Source organism: Rosa rugosa, chromosome 2, assembly GCF_958449725.1.
Source record: "Rosa rugosa chromosome 2, drRosRugo1.1, whole genome shotgun sequence".
Lineage (NCBI taxonomy): Eukaryota > Viridiplantae > Streptophyta > Magnoliopsida > Rosales > Rosaceae > Rosa > Rosa rugosa.
Genome location: NC_084821.1, coordinates 56,503,388 through 56,531,188, shown reverse-complemented (window position 1 = coordinate 56,531,188; position 27,801 = coordinate 56,503,388). Strand labels below are relative to the sequence as shown.

The 27,801-nt window shown below is 38.9% G+C and overlaps 1 protein-coding gene, 1 long non-coding RNA gene and 1 pseudogene across 6 annotated transcripts; 2 read left to right on the top strand and 1 right to left on the bottom strand.

Moving 5' to 3' along the window:
* The first annotated feature begins 210 nt into the window (after window positions 1–210).
* LOC133731095 (G-type lectin S-receptor-like serine/threonine-protein kinase SRK) lies at window positions 211–4,650 on the top strand (annotated as a pseudogene).
* Window positions 4,651–5,560: 910 nt separating this feature from the next.
* LOC133733065 (uncharacterized) lies at window positions 5,561–9,723 on the bottom strand. 4 transcript variants are annotated; one of them, XR_009857473.1, is made up of 5 exons: window positions 9,473–9,723; window positions 9,209–9,393; window positions 6,498–7,373; window positions 6,281–6,388; window positions 5,561–6,198 (listed from the first exon to the last, which is right to left on the bottom strand). It is a non-coding gene; the product is annotated as an uncharacterized LOC133733065 (long non-coding RNA). The 4 variants fall into 4 exon arrangements; XR_009857474.1 differs by having other exon boundaries at window positions 6,328–6,388; XR_009857472.1 differs by having other exon boundaries at window positions 5,561–6,388; window positions 6,498–6,735; window positions 7,159–7,373.
* A 12,526-nt stretch (window positions 9,724–22,249) lies between these two features.
* LOC133728642 (G-type lectin S-receptor-like serine/threonine-protein kinase CES101) lies at window positions 22,250–26,410 on the top strand. Of its 2 annotated transcripts, none has more exons than XM_062156065.1 (8): window positions 22,250–22,630; window positions 23,186–24,322; window positions 24,562–24,702; window positions 24,821–25,023; window positions 25,098–25,308; window positions 25,416–25,653; window positions 25,734–25,884; window positions 25,961–26,410. In XM_062156065.1, the coding sequence occupies exons 2-8, from the start codon at window positions 23,437–23,439 to the stop codon at window positions 26,267–26,269; spliced, it is 2,139 nt and encodes a 712-aa protein (XP_062012049.1). In that variant the 5' UTR covers window positions 22,250–22,630; window positions 23,186–23,436; the 3' UTR covers window positions 26,270–26,410. The 2 variants fall into 2 exon arrangements, with proteins under 2 accessions (XP_062012049.1, XP_062012048.1); XM_062156064.1 differs by having other exon boundaries at window positions 22,253–22,630; window positions 23,133–24,322.
* Window positions 26,411–27,801: the final 1,391 nt, after the last annotated feature.

The following is a 27,801-nucleotide window of genomic DNA, read 5'->3' as shown; positions in this document are numbered from 1 at the left end:
GCCGGTATTTAAACTTATTGCCCTAAGGGTTGGAGATAATAGAAATTATAGCATTTACTATTTACATGAATAGTGATTATCGGGGGCTAAAACAGCTGGAGATGGCCTTACATGTAGGGCTGGCATTTTGGGCCGAAGCAACCGAACCAGCCGCATTTCGAACCGGCCCGAACGGATTTGGGCCGAAAATTCGGCCTCCCGACTTACCGTATAGCTTCCTTCGGCTCGGCTATCGTCGGTATACCGTACCGACCGTATGTATGCGTATTACCGAATAAATACACCAAAATGTAGCAAGAGGCAAGGTTCGAAACCCCAACCTCCTGCCGGAAAGCTCCGCTCCCAACCACTGAGCACGAGCTATCCTTAGTAATCTATGTGCAAATATTATATTTATTACATCTTCAACTCCAACATACCAAATAATTCCGAAAATAGATAAAATGTAAGGGGGCTGATTCGAACCACTGACCCCTTGTAAAGAGGTTGTGCTCTCAACCACTCGATCACAAGCCCTTCTCGATACATGATGTACAAAAACTATATTTATTACATCTCCAACATAAAAGAGGCCCACGAGGACCACAAGTCCACAACCCCTAGTTTACTTTTCTCACTTAACTTAATTCCTCCCACTCCCATCTTCGTCTTTTCTCTTTCCTCTCTGCTCTGTTCTCTCTCTCTTCTTTTAGAAAATTTTCTTCCTCTTTTTAGCTTAGCCTGGGCTTTCTCTTCTTCTTTCTGGGCTTAATAGTTACTTTTATTCTTTGGTATTGCGCTGCTGAGTCTCAGCCTGTGAAGATCTTCTTGCTGTATTCTTCCTCTTGTTTTTTGCTGATAGAAGCCCTGCATGTTCTGAACCTGTGAAGATATCGTTTATTTATTTCCACCTGAGAATCCAAAACAGTAATCGAAGACTCAATTGCATCTATTATAAAGATTTGTGAAGAACCCCAAATTTTGAAACCCTGCTTCTTCAAAATTTGGGGCTTGGCAGAAGATTTGCAGAGTTCTTCACTATGTTCTTGAAGGCTTAATTGCATTCGGTAGAAGCCCAATACCGAAATAAACCAACCGAAAATTCGGTACACCGATCTTTCGGTTTGAGCCCTTGACGGTTCGGTAACGGTAGCGAATTTGACTTACCGAGCAACTTCGGTTCGGTAGCGGTAGGCTCAAATTATGCTCGGTTTTTAGCCGAATCCAGCCCTTACTTTCAGTTACGTGTCTAGACAGAGCTATTTCGAGAGAGAAACAACTATTACTCAGTAGTGCAGAGTCGCGTGAAAATCATATGGCCCCACCAAAATAGTCTGAGTATACAATTCAGAGTACCTAAGACGTTGCCGTCTTTGAGAAGTCAAAAAGTCTTCCATGAACTTTCTACTGAAACTCCGACTTGTTTATTTTATTTGAAATCATTGATTTTTCAAATAATTAAGGCACCCTTGACCCTCCATACCTCACCTTAATTTACTGGTCATTCATGGTTAACAGCATTCCAATGATCAACTTATTGTGCTTGCTCATCAGTTTCTCAAGCTTCTGGACTTGTCATGGTGCAGCAGCACTGTTCATTGGAGACACGCTTAATCCAGGGGAGGCCCTCAATTCCTCGAGCTTTATGGTCTCCGCTTCGGGGGAGTTTACGTTGGGATTCAACTCCGGCTACCTCATTCTGAGGTGCAAGAACTATACGGTTTGGGTTGCCAACCTGCACGCTCCGATTTCAGACCCTTCGTCGGCGCTTCTCACCTTGGACAAGAACAAAACTGTCCTGCAAATTACCTTGAAAGGCAAGAATCCCATCGTTCTTTACTCCTCTTCTTATGATAATAGTATCAATAATGTTGTGTGGCTACCCTGTTAGATTCTGGCAATTTAGTCCTACGAGAGGTGAATCAGGACGTTTCAAACTCTCCGTTGTGGCAAAGCTTTGATGGTCCTAATGTGGCTCTTAGGCCGAGGATGAAATTAGGTTTACGTGATGGTCTAACCGGCAACACTATGTCGATTTGGAGTTGGCGGGAAAGTCAGAACAGCCCGGGGCCAAGGTCTTTCAGCCTTTATTGGGATTCCGGCACACGCCAATTGCAAGTTAGAAGAAACGGGGATCTTTGGTGGACTAGCGAACCATACGAGTATGCTCATTTCCGTAATAAATCCAAGGTCTACAATTTTAGCGTGGTTTCATATGAGAATGGAGACTACTTCAATTACACTGTCGTTGGTGATCCAAATGGCAGATAAGCCTGGGTGCTAGACACAGGTGGGGAGCTTTATGATGTTATCTATAACATTTCTATTGCATCAGCAGGTCACTGTGATGGCTATAACACCGATGGCCATAACGGCTATATCCCCGATAGTGGGACATGCCAGAGATGGAGTGGGCGGGCCACTCTTTATTGTCCTGTTGCAGCATCCTCTGGTGCATCTATGCAGCAGCTACAAAGGCGCTCCTTTAGACCAATCAGTATGAACAAGTCTATCAATTCAACATGGAAGGAGACAAATTCAAGTCGATATGGGATTTATGAATGTATGGCTACTTGTTGGATGGACAGTCATGGACTGTGACTGCCTTGGTTTCGAATATCTCTTTGATAATCAGACTCGATGTCGATTTTGGAGTGTAAAGTATTCTCAGGTCCTTGAAGATCCGGATAGCTCTGCAACTAAATATATTATACCAGGACTAGTCCCTACATATAAACTGCATTGTCGAAGAAACATTAATGGTTAGTCTACTTAACTAGTTATGCATAATGATGTAACTAAAATATACAGCTATATAGATAATAGTTTGTCGCTGTAGATGCATCACATAAGTGGATATGGATTGGTATTGCAATTGCTGCTGTTCTTCTGGCGCTGGTGCTTTGCAGCCTCTGCTATACCTAATACGGAAAAGAAAACTTGCAGGTATTAGTTTCTTTAAAGATTATTATGTACACCTGTTTTTTGATGTTGCTTTTGCGAATAGAAATGATAATTATCTGCATTAATCTTAATAGGTGAGAACCAAACAAATATCCAGGATATGCTGAACATCATGAAATCTAATAAACCTACTGATGCTAATGGGCTTCAAAATGATGGAAAGAGGGGACAAGATTTAAGTGTATTTAGTTATGCATCTATTATAGCTGCCACTTGCAACTTCTCTAATGAAAATAAGCTCGGAGAAGGGGGTTTTGGACCTGTTTATAACGTAAGGCTTTGAATAATGCAAGTGAATCATTATTTGAAAAGCTATATGGTTATTACTTCTTCTTTTGCGAACATTATATATTCAGGGGAAATTGGTGACTGGACAAGAAGTAGCAGTGAAAAGGCTTTCAAAACGTTCAGGGTAGGGAATATATGAGTTTAAGAATGAATTGATACTTATATATGAACTCCAGCATACAAACCTTGTTCAGCTGTTTGGATTTTGCATTCATGGTGAAGAGAGGATGTTGATATATGAGTACATGCCAAACAAAAGCTTGGACTACTTTTTATTTGGTTGTTACCTTAATCTAACTCCTTGCTTAATTACTTAATTCCATTTATCTATTTGTCATCTGATTTAATCCAATTGTACCAATTGGACAGATTCAACTAGATGCCAGCAATTAGACTGGAACAACCGTTTTAGCATAATTGAAGGAATTGCTCAAGGTTTACTTTACTTGCACAAATATTCCAGAATGAGAGTAATTCATAGAGATTTGAAAGCTAGTAATGTTCTACTTGATGAAAGCATGAACCCCAAAATTTCCGATTTTGGAATGGCAAGGATTTTCACGAATGATGAACAAGAAGCAAATACTATGAAAATTGTTGGGACACGGTAAGCAAACAGTTCTGATATTTTGCTTTTGGTTGTTAAGCATCCATTTGTTAATGTAGTTGTACTAACATAGTCTTCTTCTCCTTTTGGTGCAGTGGATATATGTCCCCTGAGTATATTATGGGGCGGGGGAATTTTCCATAAAATCTAATGTCTATAGTTTCGGTGTGTTGATGCTTGAAATCCTAAGTGTTAGAAGAAACAACAGCTTCTACAATGATGATCGCGCCCTCAATTTAGTTGGTTATGTATGTCAAACAAATCTTTGTTCTTCTTGTAGGGGTGGCGAGTTCAGTGATTATAAAATTCTAAACGAATGTGGTCTTGTTTCAGGCATGGGCGTTATGGAAAGAAGGTGTAGGACTAGAACTATTGGATCCAACACTTGGCGATTCATGTGATAAAGATCATTTGTTGAGGTGCATCTATGTTGGTTTGCTCTGCGTAGAGGAAAATGCAGCCAGTCGACCAAAGATGTTAAATGTGATATCTATGCTGACTAATGAAAGCATGTCACTGCCAGTACCTACAAAACCAACATTTTGTACAAAAAGAAATGTCATCACAACTACTGTAGGTGGAAACGGACCGGAAGTGGTGGTATCGGTAAATGGTATCTCCAATTCTGATTTTGATGGACGTTAAATTTACTACCAAGCAAATCGCCACACTTTCTCCTCTAGAATATAAGTGGTTATGAGCTTCGAAGTATGATGATTTTTAGTCGAAAAAAGTTTGAGATGGTTATGTTTTCTTCTGTTAACAAAATGTAATCTATGTTTTCGACAGTATTTTTGGCTGAAGTATTTATAATTTCTTATTTCATCCGTCTACTCCTGATATTGAGTTGATTATGGTCATTTGGTTTCTAAGGGTCAATGATAGTAGTGATATACTGTGAAACTCTTTCAAAATGTATTCAAAAAAAATTAGTTTAAGCTCGTAATAATTTTTCCGTACTAGATTTTGATCCGATGACAAAAGTGAGGCACTGAGGTGTAACAATTTGAGTTGTTATCGTTGTCTCATTCCAAGCACAGTAGTACATGTTTACAGTTCAATTACGTTTCCTAAAAGAGAATGGAAATGATTCAGAGAGTCGAGACATCAATTCCATAGATGTACCGACGTCGTTTAGATGGTAATTGAGCCATTATACTATCTCTTACATCCCGGCCCAAATATAAAAATAATCCCAATCAGAATCCACCGGCTTCAGGATCTGACGACCCAGTCTCCATGGTACTCCGCATTCATGGTTTAAGGGTAAATGTAGTGCCTGTGTAGTCTTGTACCATCCCATATATCCTAAGACGAACCAGAGTGACTCGTAACAGATATCAAAATTGTGAACTTTAGGCTAGAATCATCCAAAAAAATTTAACTTTATTTGTTAAACTAGTTTTCTCACAATTATTTCTTGCTTTTCTGAGCGGGCATACCAGGTTCTTAGGTTTATCTGATTGTTCTTACACTATTACATACTAAACTGGTGGGCTAATTACCTGGTGGCTTGGGATAGCATAGGGTAGGATGCCGCGGAATCCATTGACGGTGAGAATGTCCGGCTAAGACACGTCTGTTAAATACGTTAACCTCTCAACGCATCGTAAAATTTCCCCACTGACACAGTGATCTACTTCAACTTCACTAGTACAAAGTTCAAAACTTATTCTATAAGGGTGGACCTGGAAACACAGATGGGAATATGATTATGATAGTTATAAGCTTGTAATGCCCATTAGAATTAGGTTCAGTGAAGTTGTTACAGTTAAACAGCCACATATTACTCTTATCACCAAGTTTCCTCTGGAGAAAAGAATGTGCCACAACTAATGACAGGGTCCAAGGCCAAGATTTCATTACCAACTGAGCAACGGCCATTGGGGAAACTTGGTTATGGTAATAACATTCTAACCAAAGTACTAAAACACTTGGATGTACAAAACATTGCGGCACAACAAGCATAAATCAAACCGAAAACTACCACTTTCTCACCCATCTCAATACTAGTTGATGAGCTAGAACCCGTATGCAATATTTAAGTACCTCTAACGTGCAACTAAATTAGAAATGGTCAAACCATTTACTGATAAAATTTCTGGTTCCGTCCCGACTATACCAGCAATAGGCGCATTCCTTTCTGCCGAAAATGCAGGCTTTGTAGGTGCAGGTAATGGCAAGCTTTCAGATATCAACAGAGATATTGCATCTGACATCGTAGGTCGATTGGCTGCATTATCCTCAACACATAGCAGACCAACATGGACGCATCTTAACAGTTGATCCGTATTGAATGATATGCCTAGTGTTGTATCCATTAAATTTAGCCCTGCACCTTCTTTCCATAACTTCCATGCCTGAAATTAACAAGATTAGTTTATATCAGTTCCGTATCTCACTGATACAATCATTACTGCTGAGATTTGTTTAACATCCTACTAAATTGAGCCCACGATCGTCATTGTAGAATCTGTTGTTTTTCCTACCGCTTATGATTTCAGAATGTGGAAAAAAATCCTTCCATGGCATACTCAGGAGGCATAACCACTACAAAAAATGGAAAATATGCAAGAAGGGATTCTGTTAACGTTTAGCCATGATATGTAAAAGTACATGCTCGGCAACCAAGAGCAAAAGACAAGTATTGTTTACTTACCGAGTCCCAACAATCCTACTAGTATTTGCTTCTAATTCGTTATGCGCAAAAATCCTTGCCATACCAAAATCAGAAATTTTTGGATTCATATTTTGATCAAGTAGATTGTTACTGGCTTTTAGATCTTTGTGAACTACTCTCTTTCTTGAGTATTTGTGCAAAGAAAGAAAACCTTGAGCAATTCCTTCAATTATGCTGAAACGCCTATTCCAATCTAGAAGAACGCCTCTGGTTGAATCTGGCCAATATGTAAAGAAATTTAGAAATTAAGTAATACAGATATATACAAGAAGATTCAGAATGGACCTTCATGTTTGCGCACTTTCTCCTACAACTGCAGTTCAATGCTAAGGGCCATCTACTTTTTAGGTCCTCATTCAAGGATAATCATGGTCAAATATCAGCCAAGTCAGGAGTTATTCAGCCATTCAAATTACTGTTATCTGCATTCCACTTTCATCAGACAAATTGACTCTGATTATCTGCACAAATGGGATGACCAATAACATGGCTGATTCTTGTAAGTAAAATCCTTGAAGAGTGACCTAATGAATGGATGGTTTTAATTATTGAACTACATAGTTAGTAGCTAAATGGCGGTCCACCCTTGATTCTTCATGCAGAACAAAAGAAACAATTACCAAATTGTCTACTAGTTTACCAAATAAAAAGTAGTCTAAACTCTTGTTTGGCATGTACTCATATATCAAGATCCTCTCTTCACCATGAATGCAATCAAAATCCATAAAGCTGAACAAGGTTTGTATGTTGAAGTTCATATATGAGGATCAATTCATTCTTAAACTCTAAAGTTCCTTGCCCGGAACATTTTGAGAGCCTCTTCACTGCTATTTCTTGTCCCATCACTAGTTTTCCCTGAAAAATTTATCATAATACATAAAGGTCACTGGAGTCATCAAAAATTATATTTTTCATGAGTTGTCTAACGATTAAAGAGAAAATTATGACATTTCTCGGCTACTTATATAAATTTAATAGAAAATTAGAAAAAAACCCAAAAAATGAAGCTCCTATTAAGAAAAACCCATTCTTATATTTTCTTTTAATTTACACCCATTCACTTAATTAAACCTTCCTTATAGGTTTTAAGTCTATAATTAAGTTTTTTTGCGTTTTTTTAGTTTGACTATTTTACCCTTCTGATTGAATAAGGAAAATATTCCTCAAATATAGCTTTTTTTTTTTTTTTTTTGAATTTAAATATGGCATCAGTTATAAATACAAATTAGAATTTAATACAATCAATTTATTTTTCCTTATTTAAAAATGATTAATTGCCTTAATTATTGTATATCTCTTCCTTTCTGATTTGATCTATATATTTGCCATTTTTTAGTACATATGTTTGTGTAGATATTCCTATTATTAGATATCTCAACGTGATTAATCGCCTTAATTATAGTATATATATAAGTGATGCCATATTTTAGGAGATATGTTTGTGTAGATATTCCTTATTTAAAAAGATTGATTGCCTTAATTATTGTATATCTCTTCCTTTCAGATTTGATCTATATATTTGCTAATTTTTAGTAGATATGTTTGTGTAGATATTCCTATTAGATTTAGTAGATTTCTCAACGTGATTAAACTTTTTTTTGTGGAGATATTCCTATTATTAGATAGCACCTAAACTCTAGGTGGGAGTATTCTTTAGCCATCAAGAACTTGTAGAATCTATTGAGAAACAATAAGAAGAAAAAGAAACATGCAATCAAGAACTTGTAGTCTATTATACCTATTCAATAACATAAACCCTAAAAACTCACAAAACAAATATCTCTTCGTCAGGAAGACACACACCTATTGAATAGGTAGCAAACACAATGCTCACCAACCGTGCCAATCGAATTAAAGGGATATGCAGTTGAACAAAGGCAACCCACCAACCTCTGATTGTGCGATCCATTTATATCACAATCACAATTTGAAATCAAAAACATAATCGCATGATTGTGGAGAAGGTAGCACCTAAACTGTAGGTGGGAGTATTCTTTAGCCATCAAGAACTTGTAGAATCTATTGAGAAACAATAAGAGGAAAAAGAAACATGCAATCAAGAACTTGTAGAGTCTATTATACCTATTCAATCGCATAAACCCTGAAAAATCACAAAACAAATACCTCTCCGTCAAGAAGACACACCTATTGAATAGGTAGCAAACACAATGCTCATCAACCATGCCAATTGGATTAAAGGGATATGCAGTTGAACAAAGGCAACCCACCAACCTCTGATTGTGTGATCCATTTATATCACAATCACAATTTGAAATCAAAAACATAATCTCATGATTGTGGAGATATTGATACCGGCTTTGAATGTAGCTAGAGATTAGGCTTTTGAATGTGGAGATTACATAACCTCCAACCCAGAGGAGAGTTTTCAATTGTTGGAATCAAGGGTTGAGTAATTCCATCGGCAGCAAGACTGGATTTTAATATTAATGGTGAATGGGGAATTTGATAGTGGCAGCTTTAGTAATTCTTAAAACCATTGAGTTTTAATATTTATCCTATTTAATAGGTTTTTTTATTTTGAATAAACCTAATTAATTGGTTTGGGTGTATATTAAAACACTATTATGGATGGGTTTATTCTAAAAGGAGTGTGTGAATTTGGGTGTAGAATCAAATTCCCCTAAATTTAAAGAAAGTAATAAAATGCACACTAAACCCTTGATTAATACCTTATAAACAGGTCCAAATCCCCCTTCTCCAAGCTTGTTTTCTTCAGAGAAGTTGCATGTGGCCTCCAGCACAGATGTAAAACTAAATACGCTTAAACCATGACCCACCCTTCCATCATTTTGAAGTCCATCACACCAGCAGGTCCATTAGAATTCATGTATGAGTTGCATACATGGCAGGTCCGCTGCTTTTGATGCGCAGGATAGTTAGATAGCTGTAGTTGGAGTGGGAAGCGTTCACCCAGAAAAGCAAAGTGAACTTACCAGAGGCAGAAACTAAGGCACTAGAGGAATTGAGAGTGTCGCCTACTTTCAGTGTGTGCCCAATATTGTCAGGTGCAGCAGCAGCATGAGAAGTTCACAAGCTTGAAAGGATAATGAGGAAGAAGTAAAAGGTGATCAAACCTACACGTACACATGATTGATGATCACAAGTAATCAACCATGAAAATTTGATAAACATGATGCCTATCTAATCACTCCTAAGGTCAAGTGCTGTACTGGTAGAAACACAAGAATCTGATGCAGAACAGATGGCAACTAAATTTGAAGAGCAGTTAGATCGTGTTAAAGGAGGAAAACGAAAAGTGACTAGTAGACGCGAAACAGCTTCTCGGAGTCTGATTGGAACGCACCATACCTTTCCGGAAAGGGAATCGGGCCAGAAATCAAACTAGTGGCTATGCCACAACGTGTGACCTTTTTCGGGCTTTCGGGGTCGTTTAGGGCCTCAAAAATGCGTTTTTCTATTTTTACCCGTTTTAGGTTTTCCTAGTTATTTTCGGGTTGTTTTCGTTTTTACCCATGGGCTTTAGGGTTTCATTGTTAGTCGCCCTAGGGTTTATTTTCTCTTATTTAAGCCGCCTTAAGCGACGGCAAACCTATCTATTATCTTTTATCAATAAATTTGAGATTATTCTCTTTTATCTCTGGTGGACTCCAGAATCTTTGCTTAGGTTTATTGCTGGTAAACCTAGTTTATCAATCCGATCAAATCCGTCTGCGTCAGAATCTATCCTAGGTATCTTCAGGGAAAGAACATCTGTAATTTTTATTAATGAAGAAAAGATAACATATTTTCTATCAGACAATTGAATAGGGACAAGTGTTTCCTGGACAATAGTGCATTCTTGGAAGACTTTTGAGCCACTTAAATATTTTGACAGACTGAGTAGGCTATATATGATATTTCTGCCTGCCTGCACATGGAAGACTGTAGATCCCATGTAATACTTTTTAAACTTCAAGGTCAAGGGTCAACTCAACTCTATGAAAGACCCTAACAACACTCCAAATACTATATGCTAAATTTTCTAGGTACCTGGGACATTCATCAACTGCTTTTGCTAAATATTCTGGCAAGATTATGAAACGCAGGTTCAGCATTATTTAGTACAGGCAGGGCTCATGTATCGGGCCTGTGGACTTTGTGCTTCACCCCCAAGTTCAACAAGTATCGCTATACAACTACTTCTACATCGTAAATTGGGCTTGCATTTGCAATCCCTTAAACTTGATAGAAGTGTTCTGAATAAAAAGTGTGTGTGTGTCTATAAATAAATAAATGAATATATACACACACACGTATGTGTGTGTTTATATATTTATATATATTCTTTCCTGGTAATTTAATTACCAGATCCTTGAGTTCTCAAGGCTCTGGGACTTGGTTTTCTGTTTAGGGTAATAGGGGCTGGGCTGCATATGCATCTCACCAGGGTCAAACATTAGCTTACAACTATATATGATACACATGAAGATTCTGCATCTTACAACATATACGTCACCTGAATTTAAATAGAGTCGTCCTAATTCCAGACTGAAATAATAGTTGTAAGTTCTGAAAAAATAAGTTAAACATTTGCAGATATTTGAAAGAAGAAAGATTCAATTAATAATCCATAAACCACATTAGTTTATAAAAAGTTTCAGTCCAAGGATATAGATAGATGTCTTTCTATGCATCAATCATTACAAATTTTATGTCAAGAAGGCACTCATATTCAGATATGAAGAACATGACACTTGATCATGTCAACGTGGTTCAACGACAGAGAAAGATCACTTGTTTATGAATTCAATAATGAATCACTAAATAGACATATCTTTTCAGAAAAAGAAAAATATCATACTCAGTTGGGAAAGGTGAATATCTATACCGGGGTTATCACATACAGATTCTGTATCTTTCCATCTTTTTATTCAACCCCACAACCTTTTTCTGAGACCAACTTTACTTCAAAAATCTGACTTTGGGTTTGAAAATTTTTACCATAGTGATTATGATAATGCTTGCCTTACAGCTGCACGGGGCAAAATAGTGTGTGTGTGGCTCCTAAACCATTCTATTAGAACCATAGGAGACATTTTGCAGAAAGCTCATGTTTATAGTTTTGGAATGTGATTTCTAGAAATGGCAGGATTCACCAATACATACTTCCCTTTGTGGAATCCGGAGAAACTATGATTGAGTGTAAATTAAGGATGTGGTGAGTATTGTAAGAAAATATCCAAGAAGATGATGATTTTTTCTCTGGTGTATACCTGCCTGCCCCCCCCCCCCCCCCCCCCCAGGTGTTGTAGAAACACTCAAGGGTAGTTGAAGTTCTGAAAATGCCTCCAAGTCCAAACCTTTCTTGTGTCCACAAGAGATGCCAATGGAGGATCCACCCAAGAAGACAGATCATTAAAAGATATCTACCCAGCCACATAGCAGAAACCATATACTAATTAAGTGTTTATTTACTCTTGTAATAGATACTACTGTAGGCTCTATGTAATGAAAATTATATAGTTCTTCAGTTCCAAAGAGGAAGTTTCAAGGAAGTTCATGATTTATAAAGCAGTCTTTTATATACAGTAGAAAGTAGAAACACAAAGAAGTTCATTTGCCAAATTTTTGAAACACATCAATAGTTACTCATTCTAGCTTGATAGGAAGTTGCCTCTCACTTGACAGCAGCAAAGTTTAAAGAGAGGAAGTATAACATCTCTGACTTGGCTCCATTTTCAGTTTTGATTATTGGTGTGATCTTCACAGGATTATTCCGGATTCCACCTTGTGAGCAATGACTCTTCAACAGTATATATCTCCATACATGATGGAGAGTCTGCAATATGACCAACTTGCTGATATCAAGAACTAGCAATGACTTCACAACACGTCCAGTGACCTGAGTAGTGCAATGTATAATTCTGGGCATGGCATCCCAATTTTTCACTCTAAGATGAGAATAAGTCTTATAAGAATACTGCTCTTCAGAATTTCACGCAATGCCAAGCTGGTTATCATTCTTGGGGAACTTATCTTCAACTTTGTTTAGGCCTTTTACAGAATAGCATAGATAAAAGGCCTCCTCCATACTCAACTAAAACACTGCTAATCTTTCTCCATTGTAATGATGGCTCTCGGTCAAAGCACCCCATTAATCTCATTAGTTTGTTCTGCTTCCACCGTGAAAAGTACACTGCACAGACATAGCAATCCTTAAGAACCCGATCGCCTTAGATGAGCCTGAAGCTGCAATACTGTTTGAGCCCTTCCCTTTCCATCTAGACCCCATTAGACTCTGCAAGAACATCAAACAGCTACAACATTTCAGACCCACGACTTCCTTTTTCTTTTCTGTTTTCTTTTTATCTTTAAGAGTATAGTAAATTGAAACAAATGCTATTGATTCAAAGTTTCAAACAACCACGAACCACCAACCCCGTTTTCATATTCAAATCAATAACAACTAATAAACAGAGTTAACCAAATACAGAATAGAGGAAACTGCAAACAGTAGCACAGCATTTACTATCAGTTGTGAAGAAAGAGGGCATCAAAGTTAAGAGCTTTAGGCTGAAATCGTTCAAAGATTGGAACTTTATTTATTAATTTAGTTTCTCCTTGGGTATTACATTTGATATTTCTGGAGCAGAATAGAACAAAAGCTGATACCTTGTCGGGTTGGGATAGGATGCGGGCGACTCCAGTGAGGGAAGCATAGACGGTGAGAGTGTGAGACTGTCCGGCCACTCGCAGCTTTCAAATGTTCAGAAAGAGATCACTTGTACACTTCTACCTCTACTTCACTGACTCTGTTGGGAGCGTTGTACTTTACTTGAAAGTCAAACTTGTTTGACCAAAATAATAATAAGTGCCGGAGAGAGGAAATATTCTAGATTATATTCATCGACCAAAAAAAAATTCAGGATTAGAAACGTAACCAAAAAAAAAAAAAACTTATAAGGACCGGCTTACATCCATGTGTACTGAATTCTTTTGAAATAAAACCCAACACTTAATTGGTATAAGTGGTTAAGTTGAGATAATATCAGTGTAATGGTAAGGCACAAACTACTTTTATCACCGTTTCACAATTTATTCATATGAGGACAAAAAGTAATATTCAAAAGGTTTTGACATTTTGCTTTATTTAAACATTGATGGAAAAACTCTAACTTTAGGCACACGTGTCACGTGAAATAACATATCTTCTAATTTTCATTTGAAAAATCCAATGATATTGTCACGCCCCGAATTTTGAATAATCAATTCAAAGTCCGAAACATGAATAATAACAAATTACAAATAACGTCCTGAAATTTTTTCTCACAAACAACCACACTTCACACCTCTCAATATCACAATAAACCAAATCCTCAAATTTTTTTATTACAGCACACTCTCACCAAATCAAATTGTAAGGCTCAAATGAGCTTAACTCACCTCACTATTACAATTGCTGTAAATCTATAACAAATACTCTAACCCGCACGATCACCGCCTTGATTCTCCTGACCTGCAGGATTACCCGCTACACAATTTGAATAGTGTACCGGGATTGCAACAACACCAAACCCGGTAAGCTTTTGACAGCTCGTATGAGTAAACAAGAAATGAACGGTTGATTTATTAAATCATATTTCTTTTAACTCAAGCAAAACAACCAACAATCACAACAACCACAAAGCAATCCACAATCCCCAAAATCAGTCACTAAAATCACCACTCTAAATCATCAAAGATTAATACGGGATCTAAACTCACATCTTTCTTCTCAAAACCCCGAAAGCGTATTTATACAAATACGGTGACTGACAGACTAGAGCTCTAACTGAATCGTAGCCCATCACCTGGCCTAGGTTATGGCATCCGACATGATTATCAATATCGTAGTTCATCAACATAGGTTAGAACATCCGATACACATACTCAACTTAGCCCATCACCCAATAAGGGTTGGGGCGTCTCTTACACTCGACCAATCGTAGCCCATCATCCACCTAGTATTAGAGCATCCGATTCCCCCATACTGGTCACTATGTTGACCCTAAACTCAACCAATCGTAGCCCATCATCCACCTAGTATTAGAGCATCCGATTCCCCCATACTGGTCACTATGTTGACCCTAAACTCAACCAATCGTAGCCCATCATCCACCTAGTATTAGAGCATCTGATTCCCCCATACTGGTCACTATGTTGACCCTAAAACCAAAATCGAGTACCATAATATTCTTTCACACAATAGGATCAATAATACCATGATACGTACTATTATTGTGTATATATATGTACTCAAAATACAACTCCAAAAATCACCAATCCATACTCAATCATATCATCACTCAATACCACGTCATCCATAAATTTCCAATATAATTTCACCAATCACTATCATCATAAATGAATATGGTAAATCACGTTTTCGATTTCACATCACTTAAATCATTATAAAATCACACATCTCCATGTCACACCAATCCATATATAACCACGTAAATATATATATACGTAATTATCCGCTCAGGGATAATCACTAATACCAACTATAGTTCAAGCATAAAAATCGTGAAATTCATTTTGTATAATTAAATCATTTTACTTACCTATGGACCGTCGTTGATCAAGCCCATATGATTTAAAACAAATATTTATTTCATAAATATTTTCACACAATTACGACAAAATAAAGTAATTAAATTTATTCGGTTCGTAATATGAACCACGTAAGGTTTACTCACCTCGATATTCCCGCTGCGTCTTCAATTTAACACAATACACACCGAAACCGCTCACCCAAGGAAGACCGTCAATCACCTAATCAAACATGACCTTAACTTAGCCAATAGCTCAAAAACATACTCAAACGACAATCCAACGGTCGGATCGAAATTAAATGATGATCCAACGGTCGGATCCTCACGGATCGCCTTTAGGATCATCCTCCAAAATTATCACGAAGATCCAACGGTCAGATCTTCTTGAATCGTCCTTACTAACATCTTCACAAATTTATACGCAAATCCGACGGACGGATTCTCACGAATCGCCTCCCTAATCACTGTTTTGCATTTATACGAAGATCCAACGGTCGGATCTTCGCCCATGACCACACAAAGCCACTGGGACAGTCATAAGATCATCCTATCAAAACTACAAGTCCATCTGACGGTCCTAACTTCACATATCACAAATCTAACGATCGAAATCGATCGAAACTTAAAAATTCATAACTTCATCATTCGATATCCAAAAATTGCGTATAATATATCAAAATAATCGTATTGAAATATAGAATCTGAAAATGTACAGAAACCATATTTTTGATCCCCGGAGGTGGCCGGAAAGGGCCGCCGGAGTTAGTGGCAGATCCGCCGCCGACCACCACCAATGGTGTCGGGGCCGGGCTGCTCTTCTTCCTCTCATCAAGCCTAACCATTTTCGTAACTAGCATGAAGTCTGAAAACGAAAGGAAGTGGTCGGAAATTACCTAGAACAGTTGGGTTTGGCCGGAAATTTTCCAGAAACCGGCGGGTGCTCCATTCGACGTAAAAAGTTCCACCACTCAGCTCGATCCCTTCATGAAACTTGTTCATATCCTCAATCTGAGTTCACCAGTCCAAGAATATTGAAGATTGGTCGCCTAGAACTCGAGATATCGGCGTTGACTCAAAATCGAACTCAAATCGGGCCGAGCTTCCCTCCGCCGCTACAGGCCGCGCCGCGGTGCAAGGTTGCCACAGACAGGTGCGCAAGGTCAAGGCGAAGCCAATGGAAGAAGTCTGATGAGGATTAGTGGCCGGAATCGAGAGATATCGGCGTTGACTCGGTTTTGAGTTCGGATCGGACTCTCTCAGATTCACCGGTTTTCGGCCCGTGCCGGTGGAAACTACCACGTCCAGCAGCTGCAGGTAGTCGAGGCGAAGCCGTGCAGTCCTCAGGGGCGGCTCGCCGTGGTCGGACGACGGAGAAAAAGGAAGGAGAAGCCGACAGGGGCGAAACGCAGGGAGAGAGAGGAGAGAACCGACAGTTTCCAAAAATGGAATTTGGAATTTATGAATTAATTTTCGGAAAAATCAATATATACTAAAATGTAAACTTTTTCTGATGGCCATAACTCCTTCATACGAACTCCGTTTTCTGCGTTCCACATATGCACGAGATCGTATCGACGAGCTCTACAACTTTCATGAAGGAAGTTTTCTCCAATTATGAACGTATAAAAAGTCAACTCCTTTGACCTCCCCTAAAACGTTCAGTTTTCGAATAAAAATTGTTCGAACTAATTCCACAACTTCTCCGAGCCTCGTACTCGCTCCCACTATCGTGAAATCATTTCTAAAAATCCACGGAAATTAATTTGGATTTTTTGGGGTATTACAGATATTCTCATCACCTTTACATTATGTATAATGTTGCTTCATTGGCCTGTTGGACAATCCGAATGATTTGGGCATTGACTAAAGACATGCTCGGTGTTGAGACTGTAAAAGTGTAATTCAGTTTTTCGGTTGAACTAATCTACCTTTGGACCAAGCACACCCTCTTATAGGTTTATAAAAAAAAAAAGTCAATTTTCAAAGTCGTAATATTATCGCTTAGTTTAGTGTCAAGAGCCCATTAGCTTTTCCTCATTGGCAAATCTTTTTGCATATGAATGTGAAACCATGTTTTTCATCTGTACAAGCGAGTTTTCTAGTCACAAACACACCATAGGTACGTTACAATTTCATTTGGCAGAGAATAGTACTGAGAGACATGAAAAAAATGTCGTCGGAATCCCAATCATGCAATAAATCGACGAAAAATCTGTCATTTGCAATTCGAGATATGCATGCGGTTCTTTCCTAGCTGGTTCCACGATACCTTGTTCTACTAGTTCAGCAATTGAAGTCGAAGCTACTGGCATTGTGGATTATGGTTTGAAGTTGGCGTTGCAGCTAGCTGAACTAGGATAATATCATATTACGAAGTGATTCCAAGAGTTTGTCTATGCACTGGGAAATCATAGTGAGAAAGGTAACTGGAGAATTTACCCTCTCTTCATTGGGTTTCATTTCATCTGATGTCCTCTTCGCAACGTCACTCAAAAATGGATCTTTGGTCAAGCTAATCATACTGCAGATGTAGCCACAAAGCTAGCCAAATCAAGGTTGTGATCTGATGTATGATTCATTGTACCCCAATTTTTCCATACTACGGTCACACCACCTCATTTGTGTGACGTCCCTATAATAAAACGACACGTGGAAACCTAAGTGTAGTCATCTAACGTTTTCTCTTTTGCCGTCTTTCTTTTTTTTTGTTTTGTCGTCTACATCTGTCCTCCACTCCTCCTATTCTTCCATTGCATGCCTATTAACAAAGTCTGCAACTCTGCCCAGCAAACATGTTATATTTTCTTATCTAATTAATTCAATGATGGATGAATGTTTTTTCCATCATTAGGTCATAACTATACTTGAGCCCAAAACAGTCGGCACAGCTTTTACTTGAAAATCAAACTAATTCTTCCATATAAACCTGGGTGGGAGAAACCTCCAACCTCATAAGCGACGAAATGGGGAACAACATCAGCATGAATTGGATCACTTCGACTCATGGCCATAGTGACCAACCGACCCCACCCCACCCACCGGGAATTAAAACCCTGCTTTGGTGGATTTAAAAATTTGTGTTGGCAGATCCCATCATCTTCTACAATCACAAGTAATTTACACCCCGATGCAGACCCATTTATGGACCTTTAGATTAACAATTGATAGAGATGCGGTGTTCATGGATAGCAAAAGAAGCAAAAGGTTTCTAAAATAAAGACTAATGATAGAGTTAAGAACAGTAGAAGAACCATGCTGGAAATAGAAGAGCTTGGTGTTTCAGTCCTTCAAGATTTGCATTAACAGAGTGATATAGAAGAAAACGTGCCGTAAGACGGCAAAAAAGATATAGATGCATGACTGAACAGTAAGGGTCCACGTGTCGTTTTTTATAGGAATGTCACACAAATGAGGTGGTGTGACCGTAGTATGGAAAAATTTCTCTTCAACCACAATCCTTTGAAAGCCTTCCTGTTTGCACAACCTGAGCCCATGAAGGACTGCTAAAGCCTCTGTAGCGAAAACCGAAGGTATCCCTGCAAGAGGGAGCACCAAAGCACATTTCAGACTGCCTTCAGAATTTCGCACCACTTCTCCTATCCCTGCTTTACGCTTGTTGGGTTTGCATGCTGCATCGACGCTCAACTTCAAACATTGTCGATCAGGCGGACTCCACCTGGAGGTCGAGTTACCTCCTGGACAACAGCATTAGCTTCCATAAAATTACATAGCCAATCTTTAGCTTTAATGTAATAACCTAGTTTTTTTTTTTTTATCAAAGCAAATTTGGTGGCAGACACCTTTGATCAAGTTGGGTGTATTCCGTATTTTAAGGGGTAGTGGATCAACCACATAATTAGAAAGACCTGTGCTTTTTATCTTACATGATTATGCATAAGTGGAAGAACCATTCAAACAAGTTAGCAGACAAAACTTCTCTCTCTCTCCCTTGCGCGACCGAAACCGAAAACAGAGCAAAGGCTCTCCGGTCTCTCTCTCCCTCCACCGGCCACCAAACGGAGTCGGACCACCTCCATTAGCTTCGTCTCGGCCTGACGCAGCTGCCAGAGGCAGCCTTACTCCGCGACACGGCCGCCAGCGGCGGCGGGAAGCTCCGCTCGGTTTGATTTCGTTTTGGTTCCAAGCTCGATATCTCACGCTACAGGCCACCAATTCTCTTGATTCTTGACTCATTAGACTCGCATCAACTTTCTGAACGAGTACCAAGAAGTACCGGACCTGGGTATATCGTTTTCACGTCCATCGGAGCTCAACCCGTTTAGATCGAAAAATAACACTTCGATCCGGATATCTCGAGCTACAGACCATCATTTCTGGTGATTCTTGAACTGGGGATCTTGCCTTGAGTTGGTGAACAAATCTCCAGAAGGAATCGAAGAGAGTTGTTGAATTTTTTACATTGATCGGAGCTTCGCCGGTTTCTGGAAAATTTCCGGCCAAACCCAACTGTTCTAGGTAATTTCCGACCAATTCCTTTCGTTTTCAGACTTCATGCTAGTTAGGAAAGTGGTTAAGCTTGTTTGAGATGAAGAGGAGCAGCCTGGCCCCGACACCATTGGCGGTGGTCGGCGGCGGCTCTGCCCCTAACTCCGGCGGCACTTTCCGGCCACCTCCGGGGGTGAAAAATATAGTTTCTGTACATTTTTAGATTCTACATTTCAATACGATCTTGTCGATATATTATACAAAATTTTTGGATATCGTATGATTAAGTTATGAATTTTTACGTTTCGATTGATTTCGATCGTTCGATTCATGATCTGTGAAGATCGGACCGTCCGATGGACTCATAGTTTTAATATGATGATTGTATGACCGTCCCAGTAACTTTGTGTGGTCATGGGCGAAGATCCGACCGTTGGATCTTCGTATAATTGTAAAAAGATAATTCGAAAGGCGATTCGTGAGAATCCGACAGTCGGATTTTCGTATAAGTTTTTGTTTGAGTGGAAGACGTCAATAGAACCAACACACACACCCATGCAGTGTATCACAACATAGCCAGACTAATCACTGCACCGCAGACGCACGAACCATTAAGTGTTTTAACTAACCCAGGTCCCTCAAATCTGCTGGCCACGGGATGGAGCTGGGATTCGAACTCTAGACCTGGGGGTTCTAGACTAGGCAGTTCGACCAACACACCACACCATGTGGTTAGATTTTCGTATAAGTTTGTGGAGATGTTTGTAAGGGCGATTCAAGAAGATCCGACTGTTGGATCTTCGTGATAATTTAGGAGGATGATCCTAAGGGCGATCTGTGAAGATCCGATCGTTGGATCATCGTTTAATTTCGATCCGACCGTTGGATCGTCGTTTAAGTATGTTTATGAGTTGTTGGCTAAGTTAAAATCATATTGGATTAGGTGATCGACGGATTGATTTGGCGGACGATTCGTGAAATTGTTGTTTGAGCTGTTAAGAAGACGCAGCTGGATTAGAGGTGAGTAAATCGCACATGGTTCATTTACGAACCGAAATTCAGTGATTTATATTCAATTGTGAATTTGTGGAAATTGTTTTTAAGAAAATAAATATTTGTTTTAAATTATATGGACTTGTTCAACTACGGTCCATAGGTAAGTAAAATGTATTTAAACTATAAAATGAATTTCTTGATTTTTGTTGCTGTGAACTATAGTTGGTATTAGTGGTCATTCCTGTGAGGGTGACTACGTATATATATATATTTACGTGGAAAATATATTGGATGGTGTGGCATTTGGGAAGTGTGGAATTGATTTGATTGATTTACCGTTTCAAGCATTACTCTTTCAAAAATATAAATTATAGTATATTGTTGAGTTGATTTTGATGAAGAGTAATTGAGTAAAGTGTGATAATTGAGTCGTGTGGATTGATTAAATGATAGAGTCTAGTACTCTTATCACATTGATGATTGAGGCAGTTATTATCGTAGGTTTGAACCTCGGCCGAGGTGACAGGCTACGATTCAGTTAGAGCTCTAGTCTGTCTGCCATTGTACTTCTTGGGGGATATATAACTGCGAGTTATCGCACCCTTGGGTGCAACGTACTGCTTGGGGGATGACTTTGTGTTATTGCGCCCTTGAGTACAATATACTTCTTGGGGGATACATAGTATTATTGCACCCATGGTATATTTTTAGTGTAAAAGAAAGTGCGGGGTTGTTCTTTCTTAGTCGTTCAGTGGAACTTGAATTGATAAGAAAAGTTTTGTTGTTTCTTAGTGATCATTGTGAGATGTGAATTGATTGATGCTTGAAGTGACGTTATGCACTTCAATTACTTATGCTAAGAAATACTTGAGTTGAAATTGTTAACTTAATTGTGCAATTCTTAAATTTACTCATACGGGCTTTCAAAAAGCTTACCGGGTTTTGTGTTGTTGCAATCCCGGTACACTATTCAAACGGTGTAGCGGATAATCCTACAGGTCAGGAGAACCAGGGCGGTGATCGTGCGGTTTAGAGTATTAGTATTTGATTTACAGCAATACAAGTAAGTTATGCTCTTTTGAGCCTTACAATTTGGTTTAGTGAGAGTGTGCTGTAATAAATAACTTGAGGATTTGGTTTATGTAATATTGACTGGTGTGAGGTGTGTTTGTTTCTGAGAAAAAAATTCAGAACGTTATTTGTAATTGTTATTATTCATGTTTCGGATTTGAATTGGTTATTCAAAATTCGGGGCGTGACATTTAAACACAACATGCTCTCCCACATCCCAAGCTTCACCATGTTTGCAAGCATTTCTATTTTTCCATACTAACCAAGCTACTGTGCTAAATAGCGCCAGCTCATCCATCGAAGAGGTGAGTGCAACATGATGAAACAGAGATATGAAATCTGGTTCCCGCCACTGCTTATACACCCCAGCTAAAAAACTGAACTTCCAGATTCTCCGTGCTTCTCTACAACTCCACAAACAGTGCAACACATCTTTTTCCTCTATTCTTGATTTACTTGAACACTTCACAAATTGTGGTGGGCAGGTGGGGACTTCCCAAGGTTGACCGATGGTGAAAGCTTGGACTAATTAGTATTTGGCTGGGTTCGTATTCCCATCCAAATCGGGCCATCAATACTAGAAGTCTAGAAGCAAAATGATGACCGATCAATAATGCATGGTCCTCCAATCAAACTCAGCAACCTTCCACTTCAATGCTGGTGGCCTGGTGGGCAATGTAGAGCAGTGCTGCAGTGGTCCATCAAATACAGATATGTTTCATTATTATTTATTTTGTTATTATATTTGAGAATTACCTTCATTAGTGAGACAGACCATGAACAGATAGAAGAAGAGGGAGGGAGTTACCTGACCAAAAGAGAGGATTGTGCATGCATGTTTTTCGGTAAAAGTTAAGGGTACCTGATTTTGATGATCAGTCGATGTTGAAAGTGGGAAGAAGAGGTTTAGGTGAGTTGTGAAAGCAGTAAAATCTTGAAAGTTTCAGCCTTTTAATTTCACTCCAACCCCTTCTTTTCTCCTAGCTCCCTCAAAATCCTACCACAGCTAATGAGTTCATTGCGGTTTCAATTACCTAACCGGTATGTTATCTCTGTAATTCTCACTTGGATGTTTCAATTTTTAATCTCTTGTTTATTGTCGATTAGTCTGTCTCTACAATATTGGCTCTGTAAGCAATAAATTTGAAGAGTTTAATGTGATACTCTAGAAATACTGCCTGTAATGTGTGTGAAATATGGCTTAAACTATACAGTGGACTGCATTGTCTGTTACTCTGTTATGACTGATTTAGGGTTCATATTTCCAGTACTGTCAACTGTGTAATTTCTACTGCCTTTGGGTCTATATCTGATTTTCGGTTAGGATTAGTGGATCAGTTGATAATCAAGCATTGAACATTATAGGGACACATACTAAGGTGGAGGTACTGAATAATCGATATCAAAATGAGAATGTTTCTATATACATTATTTATTAATTGTTCAAGTTTTTTCAGCAGTAGTAGTTTTCATCACTTTTAAGAAAATAATCAGTAGATCATCAACTTATGGCTGTCGTAATTAAATCATCGGTGATCTGCAGTCTCAACTTGCTCTTCCTCATTTTTGCAATCTTGTGGACTTGTCATGAGGCAGTAACAGACACACTCAAACCAGGGGACACTCTCAATTCCTCAAGTTTCTTAGTTTCTGCAAAGGGGAAGTTCACTTTGGGTTTCCATGTAATTAATCCAAATTCCAAGTCCAGCTACCTAGCCATATGGCAGAACTACCTAAACACATGGCAGAAGACAGGTAAAAGTCACGCATGGATTGGCAACAGATACTCACCAATAGTAGACCCTTTGGGAGTTCTGACATTGGACGTCAATAAAACATTGAAAATTATGCACAAAGGTGGGGATCCTGTGGTGCTTTACCCTGCTTCTGGACCTACCAGTATTAACAGTATTAGTAGTGTTGTGGCAACTCTATTGGATTCTGGAAATTTTGTCATGCAAGAACTGAACCCTGACGGATCAATGAAGCGTGTACTGTGGCAAAGTTTTGATTATCCTACACACACCCTTTTGCCCGGCATGAAAGTAGGAGTTAACCACAGAAATGGCCACATTTGGTCGATTTCATCATGGTCAAGTGTGTATTGGCCAGCACCAGGGCCTTTCACCCTTGTTTGGGACCCTAATGGACGTGAACTGAAAATCAAGCGACGAGGGGTGGTTTATTGGACGAGTGGAATCTTTAGAGATGGGCAATTTGAATTTATGAAACCTTATGATGATATGGGTATGGTCAGGTTTGAGTTTAGCATTGTTTCAAATGAGAATGAAGACTACTTCACTTACACTACTGCTAGTGTCAATCAAAGTCATAAACCAGAATGGGTTCTAAACATATTTGGGCAACTCCTTGAATTAGAAGGAAATGTTATTGCACCAGCAGATCAGTGTTATGGCTTTAACACTGATAAAGGGTGCCAGAGTCGGGACTATCCCAGTTGCAGGCATATTGGTGACACATTTGTTGAGAACAATGGTTACTTCATATCACTCACATCCAATCAGGCAACTGAGGATGATTTAAATACAAGTCTCACCCTTAGCGATTGCAAGGAAGCTTGTTGGCAAGATTGTGACTGTCTTGGATTCCTGTCTCTCTTCGATAATCAGACTGGATGCAAATTTTGGGTGGGAAACTGGGTCTTTAGTTCGCATGACCTCTTTGGTTATAGTAATCCAAGAATTTTTATCCTATCTGAGTTATCTCGCAATGGTAAGTTTAATAAACTATTTAATTACATTTTTTGGTAAAAATTTGTTGACAAGCTTTCTTTTTTTGAAGGGTGTCGACAAGCTTTCTATTCACACGAACTTTTCATGTGTCAACATGTTTTAAGGCATTGGCCAATGGTTGTACGTTAAGTAGGATACGAGTTTAGAGTATGCAAGTTAATCACATGTTTCTCCCCGGGATATGTCAGTAGCTAAGCGAGTTGTTATCACAAAATGCAGATACGAACAGTGCAGATACAGCCAATGAAGTATCAGATACTAATAGATGGATATGGATTGGTACTTCCATAGCTAGTGCTCTGTTGGTAATGGTCATTTGCATCTTGTGTTTTCTCCTAAGAAGAAAATTTCTCCCTTCAGGTAAATCCCGTAATCATAACATGATCCCCTTGAACATTGCATTAGACAGAATTTCACATATTTGACATTGTTCTCGCAAATTAAAATTTAGTTCTAATTTCTACATGAACTTAAGTAGGGAAACGCCAGCAAAAGATTGAGAAGGAATTGCTTGATTTGGTGCAATCTGATCAATCTTTTAATGTCAAGGGGCTTCCAAATGATGAAAAGGTGGGACATAGTGATTTAGGAGTTCATACTTATGCATCTGTCTTGGCCGCTACAAGCAACTTCTCTGAAGAAAACAAACTTGGAGAGGGGGGATTTGGACCTGTTTATAGGGTAGGGGACTATAATCAAATGCTTTAATATTAATAGTTACTATAGTGAGATATTAATGTGCAACATCTCTTCAGGGAAAGTCAGTGACAGGAAGAGACATAGCTGTGAAAAGACTTTCCAGATGTTCAGGGCAAGGAGCATTGGAGTTTAAGAATGAATTGATACTAATATCTGAACTCCAACATACGAACCTTGTTCAACTTTTGGGATTTTGCACTCATGGGGAAGAGAGGATGTTGATATATGAGTATATGCCAAACAAAAGCTTGGACTACTTTTTGTTTGGTAAGGATCACCTACTTTAATCTTAATACTTGACTTCATTTGTACGTTGTAGGAAAAGTTTGTATCAAAATTTTCTTTATTGATTATCATAATAAAACTATGAACAGATTCAGCCAGAGTGATGCTACTAGATTGGAATAAGCGTTTCAGTATAATAGAAGGAATCGCTCAAGGATTGCTTTATTTGCACAAATACTCAAGAGTGAGAGTAATTCATAGAGATTTGAAAGCTAGTAACATACTACTTGATGAAAACATGATTCCCAAAATTTCGGACTTTGGGATGGCAAGGATTTTCTCGCACAATGAACCACAAGCAAATACTAACAGGGTTGTTGGCACATAGTAAGTGAACAACATGTCCATATTACTTCTTTCACAATTTGTTGCTAAACATGCATGCTTTTGTTTTTCTTTTGGAACAGTGGTTACATGTCTCCTGAGTATGCCATGCAAGGAACTTTCTCCATAAAATCTGATGTCTACAGTTTTGGTGTAATGATGCTTGAAATCATAAGTGGCAGGAAAAACAACAGCTTCCACAACGATGATCGAGTGCTCAATATAGTAGGATATGTATGTCAAAAAAATCTCTGCAGTTTTGATTACACTGAATATTTCTGATATCCAGAACGATTTCCTCTTGTTTCAGGCATGGGAGTTGTGGAAGGATGGTCGTGGGCTAGAATTAATGGATCCAACACTATCCGATTCTTGTATTGAGGATCAATTTTTAAGATGCATCCATGTCGGTCTGTTATGTGTCGAAGAAAATGCAGTTGATCGGCCCACCATATCAGATATCATATCTATGCTGACAAATGAAAGCATTTATCTACCTGTACCTACAAAGCCAGCATTTTATACAGAAAGAAAAGTTGTCAGGGCTGGTATAGATGGAAACGGATCAGAAATTATATCAGTAAATGGTATGTCCAATTCTGAATTTGAGGCACGTTAACGGTACTAATACATGCATTATGTATCCATTTTATTGTTGCTCACCACTTGAGCTCTCGCCCTATATGTACTCAGCCTGTTAAAGATGCTTGTAACACCGTTTTTCACATATGCAGACAGACTCAAAATTCATTGACACGTATCTTCTGTGCTTTCAAATGTATGTATATCTTTATGTATACACTGTTAGACTAAGAAACAGAGATGTGAGTACCCATCTCTTTTTGAATAAGATTGAAACAGGTGTGTATGAAGTATGAACATAGAGAAAGCAGTGAGACTTTGTTATCCTTCTTGGGGGGTTGTATGCAATAATGCATTTAGAGTCAAAAGCCTCGTAAGAGAGTAAGAAACCGATATTTTTCTGAGAAACATTCAGCAACCTTCCCCAAACTATGCTACCAAGGCCAATTTGATACCCGAACTCTCAAAAGTATCAATGTGATACCCAAAGACGTATTTTGACATCAACATGATACTTCCGTCAAAAATATCTAACGGCTCCGTCTGTTTGCTGACGTGGCAAGCACATGGTCCCATGTGATATATATATCAAGGGTAGAATGGTCTTTCACTACTAACTAATTAAAAAAAAAATGGATCTGCACCATAGCCACTACACACTCCTCTCGACTCTCATTTTCCCCAAATCACCTGAGAAAGAGAGGCAATTGCAATGTCGGACTTCATCCCCGACGAGATGATCCTCCAAATTCGCCCAATCCCACTTCGAATCGCCCCATATGAACCAAACCCTAACTCGTTCACTCCTTCTCTCAATCTACACTGAAACCCCCAGCCCGCATCCCAAGAATTGGACCGGCTTCCCTTCGGAGATCGTACTTCCGCGGTAAAGCTCGCCTCCCCTTTAACTCGATCCGACTGTGACATCTTGCTATTGGGCTCCTGCAATGGGCTCTAGATTCTGGTGAACGACGTTTCTCCCAAAAAGAAGACCGGCAAAAGAACGTGTTCAAGTTCGAGCATAGATTTGCCGAGACAACCACAATTATGTATTGTTCGATATGAAAGGTAATTAAGCTAGGTAATTAAGCAAGGGGAGAAACAGAATGCTGGGTCGCTGGAAAGAAGTGAATCCGGATAAAGTCTGAGCATCCCTGTCGACAATGATGCTGACAAACGGTGGGCAAGAGGTGTTGTTCTGCACTGATGCTCCGACGGGAGATTTGAGGAGTTGGTGTTGTCGTTGTTGTTATTTTTAATTTTTTTTTTTTTTTTTTTTGCAATCTAAGATTGGTGCTCGCCGGATTGGGTGATTGAGGTGTCAAGGCGTTATTGTAAATGAGAAGCTGCATTGGGTGATTGAGGACAACAATCTCTAGTTTGATGACGAGGAGGATCCTATTGTTGTCTTTGATTTGGAGATGGAGGAGTTTCGAGACTGCGGCTTCCGTTTCCTAAGGTTGAAAGAGATGACAGTGTGAATTTCAGAGTTGCGGTTTTTTGCAATGAAGGGTGTCTGTGTTTGTGGCATTATGGAAGGCTTGCTGCCTCTGGTTCTGTTGATTTTTG